General features: G+C 39.2%; 1 protein-coding gene across 1 annotated transcript in view; it reads left to right on the top strand.

Annotated features, from left to right (window-relative positions):
• tprn (taperin) overlaps window positions 1-12,578 on the top strand; it is a 32,565-nt gene extending 19,987 nt beyond the window's left edge. Inside the window, 3 exon segments of the mRNA XM_042509261.1 lie at window positions 4,996-5,197; window positions 7,552-7,676; window positions 9,044-12,578. Coding sequence (XP_042365195.1) covers window positions 4,996-5,197; window positions 7,552-7,676; window positions 9,044-9,106 — 390 coding nt within the window. The 3' untranslated portion in view covers window positions 9,107-12,578.
• Window positions 12,579-14,840: the final 2,262 nt, after the last annotated feature.

The raw sequence follows: 14,840 nt of genomic DNA, 5'->3' as shown, positions 1-14,840 counted from the left end.
TAAAGTTCCCCTAAGGGTACTCATACCTCCATTTTTAGGCTCCCTTCAAAAAAACTGATTCAATATGTATGAAAAGAAAATAACATGTAGTAGTGAAAACATAAAATAAATTTGTCTTAGACAGTAATTGCAAAATGAATAAACTGCAATGCAAACAGAGGTGTAGTAAACATATATGCATCATGAGAAGTAAGAAATATACAAAGATGTACACAGATGTTAAATCAGTAAGTAAACGTATATAACGGTAAAGCGACAGTGATAAATCGATGAGTTCAGCAGTCCTGCTCTGTGGTTTGAAGCTGTCCCTGAGCTCGCTGGTGCAGGACGTGATGCCACTCGGCAGCAGGCAGAACAGTTTGAGGCCGGGGGTCTCTGATAATCCTGCTGGCCTTCTTCCTGCATCGCCGGGAGTAAAGGTCCTCCATGGATGGACGCTCTGTTCTGGTGATGTGATGGGCAAGTTTTTACAATCCTGACATGACAAAAAAGACGGAAGATGGATGTGAAAGCAAAACAGTTCTGATAACATTATCTTAATTGATGTAATAATTTTCTGTATTTTTTTTATCGTCCCTAATCAGATATCAGCAACTATTAAATCATCAAAACTTGATTAGGAAGGTCCAGGGGAGATAAGCGAGGAGGAAATTTTTGAATATTTCAAACCTTATCTTGTCATGAATCCCCAAATGTTCCAACCAGTTTAAAGAGAGAAATCAGTGATTGATTAAAGGCGGCATCACATAGAGCCCTGTCCTGAATCTGTGGGTCTTTGTCCTCATTGTCTAGGTCCTCATCCAGTCGTCTATGGACAGACTAAAGAACACTCGAGCCTCATTCCCACTGCGCAAAAAAACTGCTAACATCAATCCATAAATTCTCATTTTGAATCTAGTGATCCACCTCCAGAAACTACGACTGTTGTCTTTATTTTTCTACTCTCTCATCCTAAATCTGTAGATGCCTCTCGTCTGTAGACCTGCTTCCTACATGTTTGTCTACTCCGCATAGATACCAGAAAATTATTTTATTTATAGGTAATTATTGTGTCAATAGCTACACCATTGATGAGGCTTAAACAGTATCTGTACTTTGAGGACTTTAGAAGAACTCTATGATCTCTGTAAAAGTGAGTTAATGTGTTAAATGTCCAGGATATTTGGAAAGAAAAATTGCACATCCTCATGCACTTGCAACTTCTTGACGTGCAGTCTCACTAACACACGTATTATGTTGCAAAAAACCAGATTTCTCCACCATCGCAGACGTCACTACACTCACAGATAGACCATTAAAGAGTCATGGAGAATTTGAAACAAGCATGACATTTTAAAAGGTTGAGTATGAACCCTGACTGGTCTTGAGTTGGAGGTGACGTTGCTGGCTCGCGGCCTTGTGATGGAGATTAGGGCAGATTTAGATCATAGCTCGCAGAGTAGATGGAGCCAGGTACAATACATAAAGAGCTGTCAGCTGACGCACGTGGGGAAGACATGGACAAACATGCTGTTATATGTGTGCGATTCAGTTGTCATCATCTTTTTCTGAGTTTGCAACTTGCACGTGTGGCCAAATACATTAATGCTAACTTATTAGAAACCATTTATGGTGCCTTCTCTTCAATCTGCCTGACCTCTAGTACCCCCGTGGCCAGTGGACAGATGTCTCCTCTGTCCACTGTCTCCTCTGTTTATTTTTCATTTATTTTAATTTTATTTAAATTTGTTTGTTTGTTTGTTTGTCCTATTTTGTTCTGTCTCGTCCCGTCTTGTCTAAATTTCTGTCTCCATCTACCCCTCTATGCGTTGCCAATCAATACCCTGTTTTTGTATTATTTTAGTGCTGCCCTTTTGCACTCACTAATAAAAAAAAAACAAAGAAAGAAACCATTCATGATCTTTTAGTAATTCCAAAGGTGCATGAGAAAAGTTTTTAAAAAACAAAAACGAAACAGGAGAAAGGGATCCGTGTTTGTAAAAACTGACAGACGCTGATTGCTCAAAAGTTTTCATTCACTTCGAATGTAACAACTTAAATGACGTCTTGAAAATATTATCAATAACTTCTCAGACAACTTGTCACATTCCTCCTCTAAAGAGACGAGATGTCTCCTTTGAGAATAAACGCCAGTCGGTGTGCTCACTGACAGATAAAACCACTCAAGTCTGCTGTGGCAGAGTTGCCATTCATGTTGGATTACACGGTGCAGCAAAGTGCGAGGGCCCCGTCTCACCCCACGGATCCATGTTTGCAGACCACTGAAGCATTGCCAAACAGACATGTCTTACAGCGACGCTCTGAGACGATCAATCACAGGAACCAGGCTCCTGCGAGGCTGCCACCTGTCCCACTTAGAGGACACATAACGTACAGTAAAGACGCGCCTAAACAAACTGCACCTGGCTCTCCAAGAATCCACATTAAAAGCCATGTTGAATAAGTGATGAGGACGCTGGTGTTGAGGCTGCACTGTGAGCAAAAGGCTGCGACACGTGATGATGTTCGGTATAGATGGTTTAATGACAGAGCAATAAGGAAGTCACCTGTAAATGTTTACTGAGCTCATAAAATGCGGACAGGACGGAGTGATGTCAGTCTCGTGTGTGATAAGCTGTGCTTGGAAATGTGATGCTATCTGATACTTTTAAAGCTTTCCTGTAAAGTTTGGCTTCTCTACCTTTACGTTTGTTTTTTTGTCATTAAGAATGACACATATCAAGTACACTTTTAGAGACGGATACTGTGTTTTTTATCATAGTGATCTAAAACACCCGAACATGGAGATGACGGGGAATTGTGGGATGCACTATAGGGGCACAATGACAGATTTTAGGATTCACCTGGAAAAGCACGCAGTCCATGTACATAAAGGCAATAACAAACAAAAATAATCTTTAAAAATAATTACATTTTATACACTAAATGTCAATTTTCCCCATCGTATTGAAAATAGCATCAAGTATCGTGTTTTTCAAGGTATTGCATCAAAGTTAGAAATTCCAGTATTTTGATGATGAACATTTTAGTGTCTCCTTGAGTAACACTAGTCCTGCATATTTTAGGTCTCTCAGCTGTAACACAGCTGAAGTAAATGATCCGCTTGTTATCTTGCAGCTTCAGGAGTTCATAAGGAGTTGATCATTTGAATCAGCTGTGTTAGAGTAGCGAGGGACCACTGGTATTTTAGGAGAGCTTTGGGAAAAGCTGGAATAACACAAACTCCACCACAAAATTTCTTAAAATGCCTTTTAAGCATATATTTAATAAATGGTGCAACAGAGAACTAGGTAATATTATAAAAAGAGACATTGCTCTTCCACTTTTTTTTGCATGTATTGCATCCTGCCTTTTATGGTGCTGGTATGTATAATACTCACATACTGCATTTTTTCTTTAGTATATCTGTCCACAGAGGGGGAGAGTATGCACTGAGGTTTTGACACCATACAAAAACTTTCATGAAGCATTGTGTTACTGTATAATTATCTCGTTTACCGGTGAAGTGTATGAACTACACTGCAGACTGCAGAACAGTGACAGTGATGGCTGGCTTTTATGAACTAGTCCACCACGGTTGAATGTGTATTGGCAGGTCTGTGATATATACATCTGGTGTATAAAATGTGTCTGTTGTCAGTAACCGACTGTGTTTATAGTTTAAAAACTATGATAAACTCCTCACATCTGTTGCCTGTGTCCAGGCACCATTTCACTCCCTCTTCCTCTCTTTGCAGGTCTCATACTCGTACAACTGTTACATCTAGTGAGAACTTAAAGTATCACAGTCCCCACCCTGTGGAAAGCTCTCTCTACTGACATTTTCAGCGCTACATCAAATGTTTAATAAACTCCTGAAACCCCACCTGTTCACCATGGCCTTCAACCTCATGCACTTTGGCAAACATGCAACTTTTAGTTACTTGTTTACTATGTAAAGCATCTTTAAGTCTCAGGAAAGGCACTATAGAAATTCAAGTTATTATTATTATTATTATTAGTAGTAGTAGTAGTACGTAATATTAGACTAATGGCAAAACATTGCTGTCAGAAACAGTGGTCTGTTTTTGCAAAAATCCTCGTATTGGATTGTGATGTTTGAACAACTTCAGTAATATCTGCTGCCTTAAATTCAGCACAAAGCTCCACTCGCTGATCGCGGAGCAGCTCCAGTCTGCGGTGTTGATAGGCTGTGATTCAGGACACGTGAATGAAATAGTGCTGTGGAAGGGACATTATATGAAGCTACAATGTCGAGAGTGCAAACAGAGACAAGTGGTGGCATTAGAGCCTCAGTAGTACATTTTTCAATTACTTTATTTTACAGGCCATTGGATTTAAAAAGTATGATTCCCATAATTTTAAAAATGCTGAATATTGTTAATATTGTCACAGTGATCCTTGGTCACTATACCAAGTTTGGGGATTTTAGGGCATATTTTTCAGTTTACCTTGTATATTTGTGAAGTGGGGTGTGGGGGGTTCAAATTTTGAACAGGGGCCCCAAAAATGCTTGAGCCGGCCCTGTGTTGACTGACTTAAGTGGCTGATGTGAGAACAGCGGCCTTTAGGGTTGAAATGAATATTGTAAAAACAATAGTTCCTGTGAGGAAAAACAGTATCTCATTGTCTGTTTCTCTTATTTTCCTGCCAGCTACATTTAAAATAAAAAAAATCAAGTACTGGCTCCAAATCCTGAACAGGCTCCATCCCAAGTTTAGTTTGGCCGACGACTGGTTTTCTTTTCTTTATCATGGTGCCAGTGATGTGGAAATTAAAATACGGAGGCAGGGGAAATCACTGTCACTATGTGTCTATGACACAAATTGAATCATTCATTTACCCATCGGTACTACTTGCATTTGTTGTTGTTTTTATCTGTTATCATTTTATTAATTCATTAGGAAAAACACTATATCAGGACAGCAAAACAACAATAAATCAAAATGTCCTGGATAATAATCACTCATTGTATTTTTTCTGTATCTTTTGCAGCTCAAGATCTCATTCAACGAGACGAGTCTCCACAGTACGTATGAGTATCCGTCGGAGAGCAGCGTCTGGGACAGCGGGGAGGAGGACGAGGAGGAGAAACGAGACGGGAAGGTGGCGGACGAACAGCCAAGCATGGTGGGACGCATCCACATCCCTCGACCCAGTTTCAGCAGCTCGCCGACACACACGAACAACAGCAATGGTGAGTTTCTCGGGTGAACACGCTTGTTAAATGTTCAGTTTTGACTCCTACAGCAGCATTAAAATATCTAGTATATGACCTACACTTTGGTTGAGAAAAACAGGTAATTCTCCATGTTGCTGTGATATTTCCTGCAGATATTCATGGTCTCCAAAGGGTGATCCCTCATGAGTATGTTGACCTTTGACTTTTCCTCTGGGGCAAAAATCAAAAACAAAATGTCTACTTGTCCAACACTCGAGTTCACAAAAAGTTATCTTGAAATCTATTGTCCCAGTGTCTCTTTCATGGCACTTTTGATGTTCGTGGTCTTCAGAGGGTTAATCCCTTACTAATGTTCTTGGTTGGTGACTCTCTAAACTGAGGCAGCCATTATGTCAATTTTTTTACTTTTAATACCAGAAAAATCTAAATTTACTGGCAGAATTGCTTTCATGCTCTTCAGAGGATGAACCATTTCCATTTTGGATACCCATAAGATTTCTTTTTGGGATTAAAATAAAAACAAATTGTTTAATTAAGTGTATTTCTGTAGCACTTATGTAAAAGCAGAGTTAAAAAGAGGTCTTTCTGGGGCACATTTGATAAAAAGAAATAATTAGGAATCAAATCAGAAGCATTAGTAAGTGAGAAAAACAACACACTAAAAAGAGGTCAATATTATGCAGCTGTGAGAATAAATATACAAGAACCAAATGTTAATGGAGAGCAGCATCAAAAGCCATAACTTCATGTTGAAAAAGTGTGTTTAAAGAAGAGATTTGCAGCAAAACCTTATCAATTTTGACAAGAACAGTGATGCACATGCTGTGTTTACAAAAAGTTTATGGAAATAAGAATTGAACTGCCTTCAGTGGTTTTGTCGGTCTGTATTTTAAGTGAAGATCTTGGTCTGCGGTGCAGCACTTCCCAAGATGATAGCCAAAATAAAAAGATTAGTGAGGCAGTGGAAACTGTTTTAATTTCGGTGTAAATGACACCACTCCTAAAGCGTTTGACAGTAGATATGAGGACGCACTCTTGGCAGAAGGAAACAGGCATAACAGAGGAGAGCTGTCTGACTGTATTATTATATTTCTAGTCAGTTTTACCCCTTTAATTCAGCTTCAGAGTTAAGCCATGGTTCCTCTTTTCCGCTTTGTGTTGGACAACCATCACAAATGCAAATAAAATTGCTATTTCCCCCACTAAAAACTGATATACAGCAAATTGGCATTAGAATAAATATGAAAGGCCTGTATTATGTCTTTTTAAATGCTATGCATCAGATGTAAAAGGACTTAAAACATAATGTGACCAAAAAAATAGCCTAGAAGAGAATTTATAGTGTGAGAATTAGATGTCATAAAATAAATGAAGCATCTAAAATGGAGACAGGAAGAATTTAAAGGAGAGAAATTATTGATTAAAGCTAAACAAGATTTTTTCGGGTCATTGCTTCTTTATTACTGTGTATCAACATTTCGGCCGTCGTGCATGGTGCAAATGTAACAGACAGCATTGAGTATGATGACAGAGACCTCTACTGGACAAATTGTGAACCGCATTTAACAAAATGTGATGGACTCTGCAGTCTCTGTTTCCATTTTGACGTCACCAAGCCACTTAAAAATAATATTTTTTAAAAGAAGTATCTTATAAGTGATTTTAATTAACACATATAAGGTACAAACACATTGGTGTACCAAAATAAAAATAAAGTGAAGGTTTCATAGTGTAACAACACATAAAGAAACAAGTGCAAAGTCATTATAGCATGTGACTGCGCATGCATCCAGGGTATCTCGAGGTCTTTAAAAATCTTAAAATGTCTCAATTTTATAAATATTAGACCTTAGAAGTAATTTAAATAGTCTTAATTGTGAATGTGTGAGGTTTCCATTGCCACAAACATTTTATCTAGTTTTATTTATCCATCTTTTAATTTCTTTTTGCCAAAATGAGTCAAACTCTTTGTGTAAGTCCACATTTCTGATTTTACAAATCTTCAAACCTACTAGTGAACCCTGTACTGTCTTTTTACTTTATGATCACATTTACTTGATGGTAAAATGTAGCTCAACCGAACACACTGTAATAACCATATATCTCTGCACAAACTATGCACATGCTACGTACCTTTATACTTACCGACAGTGCTTGAATAAAAAAGGCTGCTTTGTCTGAAAAACGGTATTAAATCAAACATTATCTTAAAAAGATCTTACAAAAATTAAGGGTCTGATACACTCTGGCATCCACATGTTTATCCACTCACACACACAACCTCCATGCCAAATTTCAACCTTCTAGGGCAAAAGCTGCGGTTGCAAAAGTATTAAGATTTTAGTAACACGTGTTTTTATCGCCTGCAGACCTTTCCAGCTACATTCCCAAACACTCTGTGGACTTCAGCGCCTGGCAAGAGCACAAACACGATGACAGCATTTACCAGGAGGACACCACTTCCCAACAGAACCAGATGACAGAGGAAGTTATGGTGAGATACAACTTCTCTATTCATCCAATGCTTTGCGTTCATATAGTTTCAAATCAGTGTCGTTCAGGTGGAAACAAGACACAGCATCCCATGCTTAGAGTATACAGGAGATGCAAAACACAGACTCGTCAAACACGTCAAGGGATAAACAGTTGAGGGGTTACTTCTGTATTTTTAAACCTGGAGCTTTTTGTTTTTGCCACTGTCAGGCTCAGATTGTTATTATTCTTATTTAATTATTTATTTATAATCTACATTTTTATTTTTGGAAAAAGATCATTTGTAGTACATAGTTACTGTATTAATGCAAATGGGTTCACATAGGATTTTGCAAACTCAAAACAAGTAAAAGGAAATTGCAATGCGTCAGATATCCATTATAGAGTTTAGCTCTTTCACAAGTTTTTCTTATCTCACATTAACTAAAGTTTTTTTAAGCACCTAAAACATGGGAAGCTTTCATATTAGAAACTACATATTATAAATGAATATAAGAAATAAAATGAATAGGCAGTGAACTGATAGGTATCATAGAACAACACAGAATACAAAATATTTCTCATTACTTATCACTCCTTTATTCCATAGTTACAGACCGTTATTGTTTGACAGCATTAGAGAGGATTTTTTTGTTAAAGAGTAACATCATTTCTGTTTAGGCAAAAACAGCCCTGAAATTTCTATCACCAAACCCACCAGACTCCTTTAAATAAACAGCAATTTTATTATCATAAAACACACTTCATTCAAAGTTTACAGAAGCAAAATAAAACTCACAAAAACCATCCTGGTTCATCTTTCCACTACTCCAACAATCACCAGCTCTGCTTTGGTTTGAATAAACCCTTAATTCACCCAATTAGATGTAAAAATATGCTGGATCTGTACACCCTAAAATTACTGTTTTTTTAAATTGAATCTGGTGGGTTTGATGAAGATGATTTTGGGGCTGTTTCTGGTTGAACAAAAAACAGTCTTATTCTTTAAGAAAAGAGTCTCTCTCTGTAGGCTTCCCTTCTATAAACTGTCAGATACTTAGAATAACAATCTGAGCCTGTCAGTGGCAAAAACAAGCAATTTCAGTTTCGTAAAGTGACAGTGCACAAATGCTCTGAGTGGTTACATTGCCGCCCGTTTTGTCGCTGGAGCAGTCTCCTTAATACCGGACCAATTTTTTAAAAATTTTTGTTCCTATTCAACACAAAAGCATGGGAAAATAGGGTCCAGGTTGGAAAATACCAAAGTTACCCTTTAAATCACAAGAATACAGGATACAGAGCCTTAATATATTGCAAAAAATATGAAATGAAATAAAATTACCATGCAAAAACAGGACTTTGAAGCACAACTTTGTCTTTCCTCCTCAGCTCACACCGGCAGACAGCTCCTCCCTGTCCGACTACAGCAGCGAGCCCGCTCTCTACTTCTGATCACTCGGACCAATCAGCTGTACAGTAGCATCACACCTGTGGGACCAGCCTGCAGCCGGAGCCCAGCGACGTCCGTCACACCCGGGCCCGACTGCCTCCAGCTCTACACTCCAGTCGTCTCTAAGCACATCTTCCCGAATCACACGGGAAACATAGTATTTTGTTTGTTTTTTGGCTGATTTCCTGCCACGGAGCCACCACACGCCACGTTCATATCAGATCAGCTTTGTTTGCCAGGTTGGCCGGTGTACGATTCCTACCTTCTTCTTGACCTGAATCAAAAGCAGCTGGACTGTCTTTCTCCCATAATCCTGGACAGTTGATCTGTCAGCCTCCACAAACAAAAAAATCAGACCGAATCAAATCAAAATCTATCAAGGCGTCTGCCTTTCTCCCCACACTCTGGGAGAAGTCCTCTGGCTTTACGTCCCTCCTGTGATCCTCTGCTTCCAACAACATTTGCTTCAGGTTTTTGGGGAGAAGGAGCTGAAAGCGAGTGACCAAACTCCTTAAAAAAAAAGAACAGGAAGCCGCCAGTGCCCACGTGTAGGTAAAGCCACGGTGACAGAGTTCAGTGTTATAGCATGGAAACGTAGGACGTGGAGGACGCGTCTGCTTGTGTAAATCGCTGGCACACTCAAACACAAAAAAATGGTTAAAGGGTGCCACAATTGTAGTTTTTTGTCTTTTATTTTGATTGTTTTTGTACCTGCATGTTTTGATTTCGGCCAACAGCTCGGTTGGTTGTTTTACTGTAAAGCTTCTGTATGCCTTTTAGTTTTTGTACGTTTCCTGGCAAACTATGCTGTATCGAAGCTGCTGGGCGTTTAGAAGAGTCTTAACAGAGAGCAAACTTCAACACTCTTCCCTTCATTGTGGGAGAAAAAAATATGCACCCCAGGGGAGATTTCTGTCAGTCAGCAGCAAGATTTTCTGATCACACGCTTGAAAAAAGTGACCTTGGCCAATAATGTCTGTACGTCCGTATTGCTGGTGACAAACAAAAACCATCATACTGTAGAATGTTTCTGTATATTCTCTATCAATCTGTGTCACGTTTATGAAAAGCTGTTTTTTTCTGGCTTCTCGTGTATTTATTCCTGCTTAAAGTTGAAGTTTGCATGTCTGAGACCTGCTCATGTACAAAAAAAACACATTTTTGTAAAGACAAATTTGCTCCTGTGGGGTGCAAACACCCTGCCGGACGTTTCTTTTTCTTTTTTCTCCACTCGGACCTCATGTACTTTCACATTCCACAGAAAAAGAAGCCGGTCCATCGGAGTAATGAAGGCAACGACGGTTATGATCACTCATAATATGGCGTGTTTGTGAGAGCGAATGCAAGATTGTGTGTGTGAAAGAATATGTAATTTTTTTAATTAAGTTTTATAAACAAGAATGCACCAGATGATTTTTTTTAAAACTCATAATGCCAAGTGATTAAAGTGTTGCTGTAACGGCCTCACATTCATTCTTTACACGACCCTTCGGCCAGTATTGTTGTACAGTTTCCACCATATTTTCATGAGGTTTCTTTCTGACTGTCATTTCTTTAAGTTCTCCGATCTGATTTGTTCAGTCCAGGTTGCTGTTAGGAGACGTTTCGTCTTTGTCTTATGAATTTAGGAGTTTCGTCTGGAGTCTTGGATGTTTAATGTCTTTGCACTGTCTTGCTTTTAGCTTTGTTTTGCACCTCATGAGAAGGAACAGAGGAGGCGACAGGATATGTGCTCTTAAAAGAACACGAAGTTGAAGAGTTTTGTTTCGAAACAATATTGACATCTGTTGTTATCCAAACATTGATTGTATGTCAGATACAGGAGACGTGGAAGAACTTTTTAGCCCTTGGTTGGCTGAATAACACTTTTTAGACCACAACAATTGATTTTTTTTAATCAAAATGACTGAATAGCATTTTTGAAATAAAACTCTTCAAGTGTACATGATGAATGCACTGCCGATGAATGCCATGTCCGCTTTTTGTACTCGGTTTGCCACAGCCTTGCATCAAAAGTCTTACGATTGTCGGCCTTGTCGCTGTGACCACGAACCCAGGTGTAGTTTTCCACACAGGTCCAAGGCTTCACCTTTGGTCAGAAATCATCTCAAAAAACCTCTAAAACTCTTTTTTTGTTTGTTTTTATTGGCCAGTTAACCTGATGAGCCACACACATGTTTTATTGCTGTTTTTCAAACTGTGCTACTGTGGTTTTATTCGTTTTTTCAACCATTCCAGGTGTCGACTGGTTTCCAGTCAGTTTCACATGGTATGAAACTCTGCATCTAATCTGAATTTAGAAGGAACACAGCTCATATGTCACATTTTATGGGCTTTTATTCTGAATTTCCTCATCTGAATGTCCTGATATGAACAGTGACGCTCTGAGGTGGTGCACCGTCATTTTGAGATCAGATTGGTCCTCTGAAATGATGCTTACTAAAACGTTTGATTTGTGTAAAGTCCTATTATTGTTAAGTTGGTGAGGACTCAGTCATCCGGGTCGTGGTAATTCTCGGTGCTGTATCGTGGGCGATTGGACTTGCTTGAGTCGTTGAGGTCAAACGTGGGCTCTGTGTGTGAAGGTCGTTAGGATCATTAGGGTCACATGTGAGTCGTTGACCCACGTGGCCATCATGTGGGTCGTTAGGGTTGCATGGGTCAGGGTGTGAATCCATTTGGGGAGAAAACTCAGGACTGCATTGTAGGCGGGTGACTTAAGGCGAAATCTTGATATTGAAATTTCTCAGTCAAGAATTGGCAAAATTTTAATTTAAAACATCTCATTTAAAAAAAAGAAGATAAACATGATCATGAATCTGAAGAGGAGTTCCTGACTCTGTACCCAGCGCTTTAGACACATTGTAGTCAGTGTTGTTGTTTTATATGCAGCTGTATAACTGGCAGTGCAGACTTTAAAAAAATGAATCTGCACTTAAACTGCTTCATCATACAGTATCAGGATGTAGGGTAACGGTAATGCAGCCGGCCAGAATCAGTGCAGACTTGTTGTTCACTATGACGGATTACACAACTCACGAGTCCCTCCAGGATTTCGTGGCTCTTTTTGGAGGTGGATTGTTGAGGCCTTAAATGCCTGATAACATGGCAGCTTTTCTAAAAGGAAAATGGCAATGCAGGCGCTTTTCTGCATGAAATTAGAGCAAGTGGAAAAAAAAGCAAAAATTGTTGCCTTTTTGTGTGAAAATTTAAAAAAAAAAAACTAAGGAAACTCATTACAGTGAAAATGAAATTGTGTTGTTCCAAGATTGTAATTTTTGATTGCATTAATGATGCACGCGTAATAGATCTGGATTCAGCAGCTTCTGTCATGACTTGTCTTGTCTGTTGTCAACGCATTTAAGCCGTTCTCTGGGGCTGTTTTGCGATATAAAATTGTTTGTAGACGATTTGTTTGCTTTCGTGCAGAGCATTAGGGGATGGCCTTGCCTGGTGTTGATCGGTAACTTTTGTTGGCACTTTGTGCTTTGAGGCGTTTGTGCCAGACACGTTTGCGTCATAACAACCGGACTTAAGGAAGTGAGTTTGGTGACACTGTGAGGAGAACTGCTGTGATTAAAGAAGTAGGTCAGATTTGTTCAGGCTCGACAAAATTGCAAATTTGTGTAGTATTCATTGAAATTGGTATATAAAAAAAAAATGCAACATCCTGAACTGCATTTTCATACCATGATGAAATGAAAAGAAGCCAATGATTTTTTTTAAACTGTAGGAAAAACAGTCAGAAAAAGTGCACAAAATTTCTAAAAGGACCTAAAAGTCCCCCCCCAAAAAAAACAGTTTGGCTCTTGAATTTGGCCTCCAGAAGCCTCACTTGGACCTTTTGTAAAGCCGTGGCTAACAGTCACATGACACACCTGTGGATCCATCTGTGGTAACCACTGCCTTCAACGTCCAAAACCCCCAAAAAGGACGTCCACTCTTTGTGGGAATCTGAAGCTCTCTGTCTTTATGAACTGAAGGACCAAAAAGGCAGAGTGAATTGCGGGAATCCTCATTATTCGTCTTAAAATGACACCAGCGAGAATTTTTCCAACGGCCACTAGTGGGACGTAAAAACACACGACCTGACTTCTGCAGCACAGACGTGTTTTCCCATCCAGTTTGTGTTGGTCACAGTGTAGCGACTCTGTGGTACAAGCTCCATCTTGTTCCCTTTCTTACTTTTCCCGCCCCTTCGTCTGTAAATCTACATCGCAGCTGATGTGCTTACTGTAAAGTTATTGTCAATGATTTGGGCAAATAAAACAAAAAAGTGATGTCATACTTGTACAAATGAAAGCTCAATAAATAGAAGACTTGAACAAATGTAAAAACTGTTTATGTGTCATTTACATCCTGAGCATTGAGCTTCGACAGCAAAAAGGGCGATCTGGGTTTAAGATTGAACATAAAAGAGTCACAGGTGTGATTACAAACATTTATTAGAACAAGGAACTTAAAATACATCAGTCAAATCCATTATAATTGGTCCAGCGTGGAGTATAAACTGTTAAAAGTGCAGAGTCAGGTGTGCTGTTCAGAGTCCAGTGAGCTTTGCCGTTAGTGATCCTTTCTTCGCGGCTCTGTGGCTTTGCTGAGGTTTCCCGCCTCCTGCTTCAGGACACTCAGGAGAGACTGCGAGCTCTCCAAGATCTATAGGTGGAGACAGAAGAAGAAAAAACATTGCCTAAATGACATAGACGCTATGCTGTAATTTGTAAAAGTAATTTAAAAAGGGCCCCGGCTCTGCTGACTGTGTGTTATTCTTTAATAAGAGCAGCTTTGGAGTGTTTGCAGTGATTTGTGGGGGCGCTCGGGGAGTTCGGCAGCAGTAAATGCCTGTGAGACGAAACTGCTGCAGAAGGAAAACATGGTGACGCACCACTGACTATAAAGTACAAACCACTCAGAGGAAATGATGGCGTACGAAGAGGCAGTTGATCGTGCACATGGTGAAAGTCCGCTGAGCGTTCGTATGGAAGCTCAATATTCATGATGACTGAGCTTCGTCTTGGGCCGATACTGTTATTTTCCTATACACAGGGTAGCTATGGGTCTTTAAACAGTCTTAAATACACATTTACTAATAAAAAGCCTTAAAAAGTAATAAATCGTCTTAAATTCAGATTGGATGGGTGTTTGACACAACACCTTTGTGCACACAATGCCTCCGTTTTTGCCCCTTTAAGCATTTAAGATCATGTAATGAGTCTGCATTGTTAAAAAAAATCATAAAGCAGATTTAAATGACAAGGACTTATGTTAGCATGGCAATTTATCACAGTAGAATAGATCTGTTAATGTCAGGCAAAGCTGAAACGTGCAACTTTTTTTGGACTTGATGTACGGCAAAGTTGACGACATCTTTTGTTGAACCTGTTAATCTCCTCACTGCCTGGTTGTCTTTTACCAGCTGTGTAACGTAATGATTGCAAAGGTAAGCTGCAGCACATTTTCTAGTTTGTTATCCATCATACTTCAGTCGGGACGATCATGTTGTGGTTTAAACCTTTCAGCATGACAGAAGTTGTGTGCATGCAATGAGTACCGCCATGCTTTATAGATGATTTAGCAATAATATATATTTTTTTGTTTTCTTTTACTCTTGACCAGCCACATCTAACAAGCTGATTTCCTTTACAAGATGACAGTGAAAGAATAGAAAATAGATTCTTAAAATGTCCAAAAAGGTTCCCTATAATTGCCCTATAATTGACATATTTCAGTGTTGCT

Source organism: Plectropomus leopardus, chromosome 20, assembly GCF_008729295.1.
Source record: "Plectropomus leopardus isolate mb chromosome 20, YSFRI_Pleo_2.0, whole genome shotgun sequence".
In the NCBI taxonomy this organism is placed as follows: Eukaryota; Metazoa; Chordata; class Actinopteri; order Perciformes; family Serranidae; genus Plectropomus; species Plectropomus leopardus.
The sequence above is the reverse complement of the archived record's forward strand: the minus strand, read 5'-3'. Positions and strand labels throughout refer to the sequence as shown.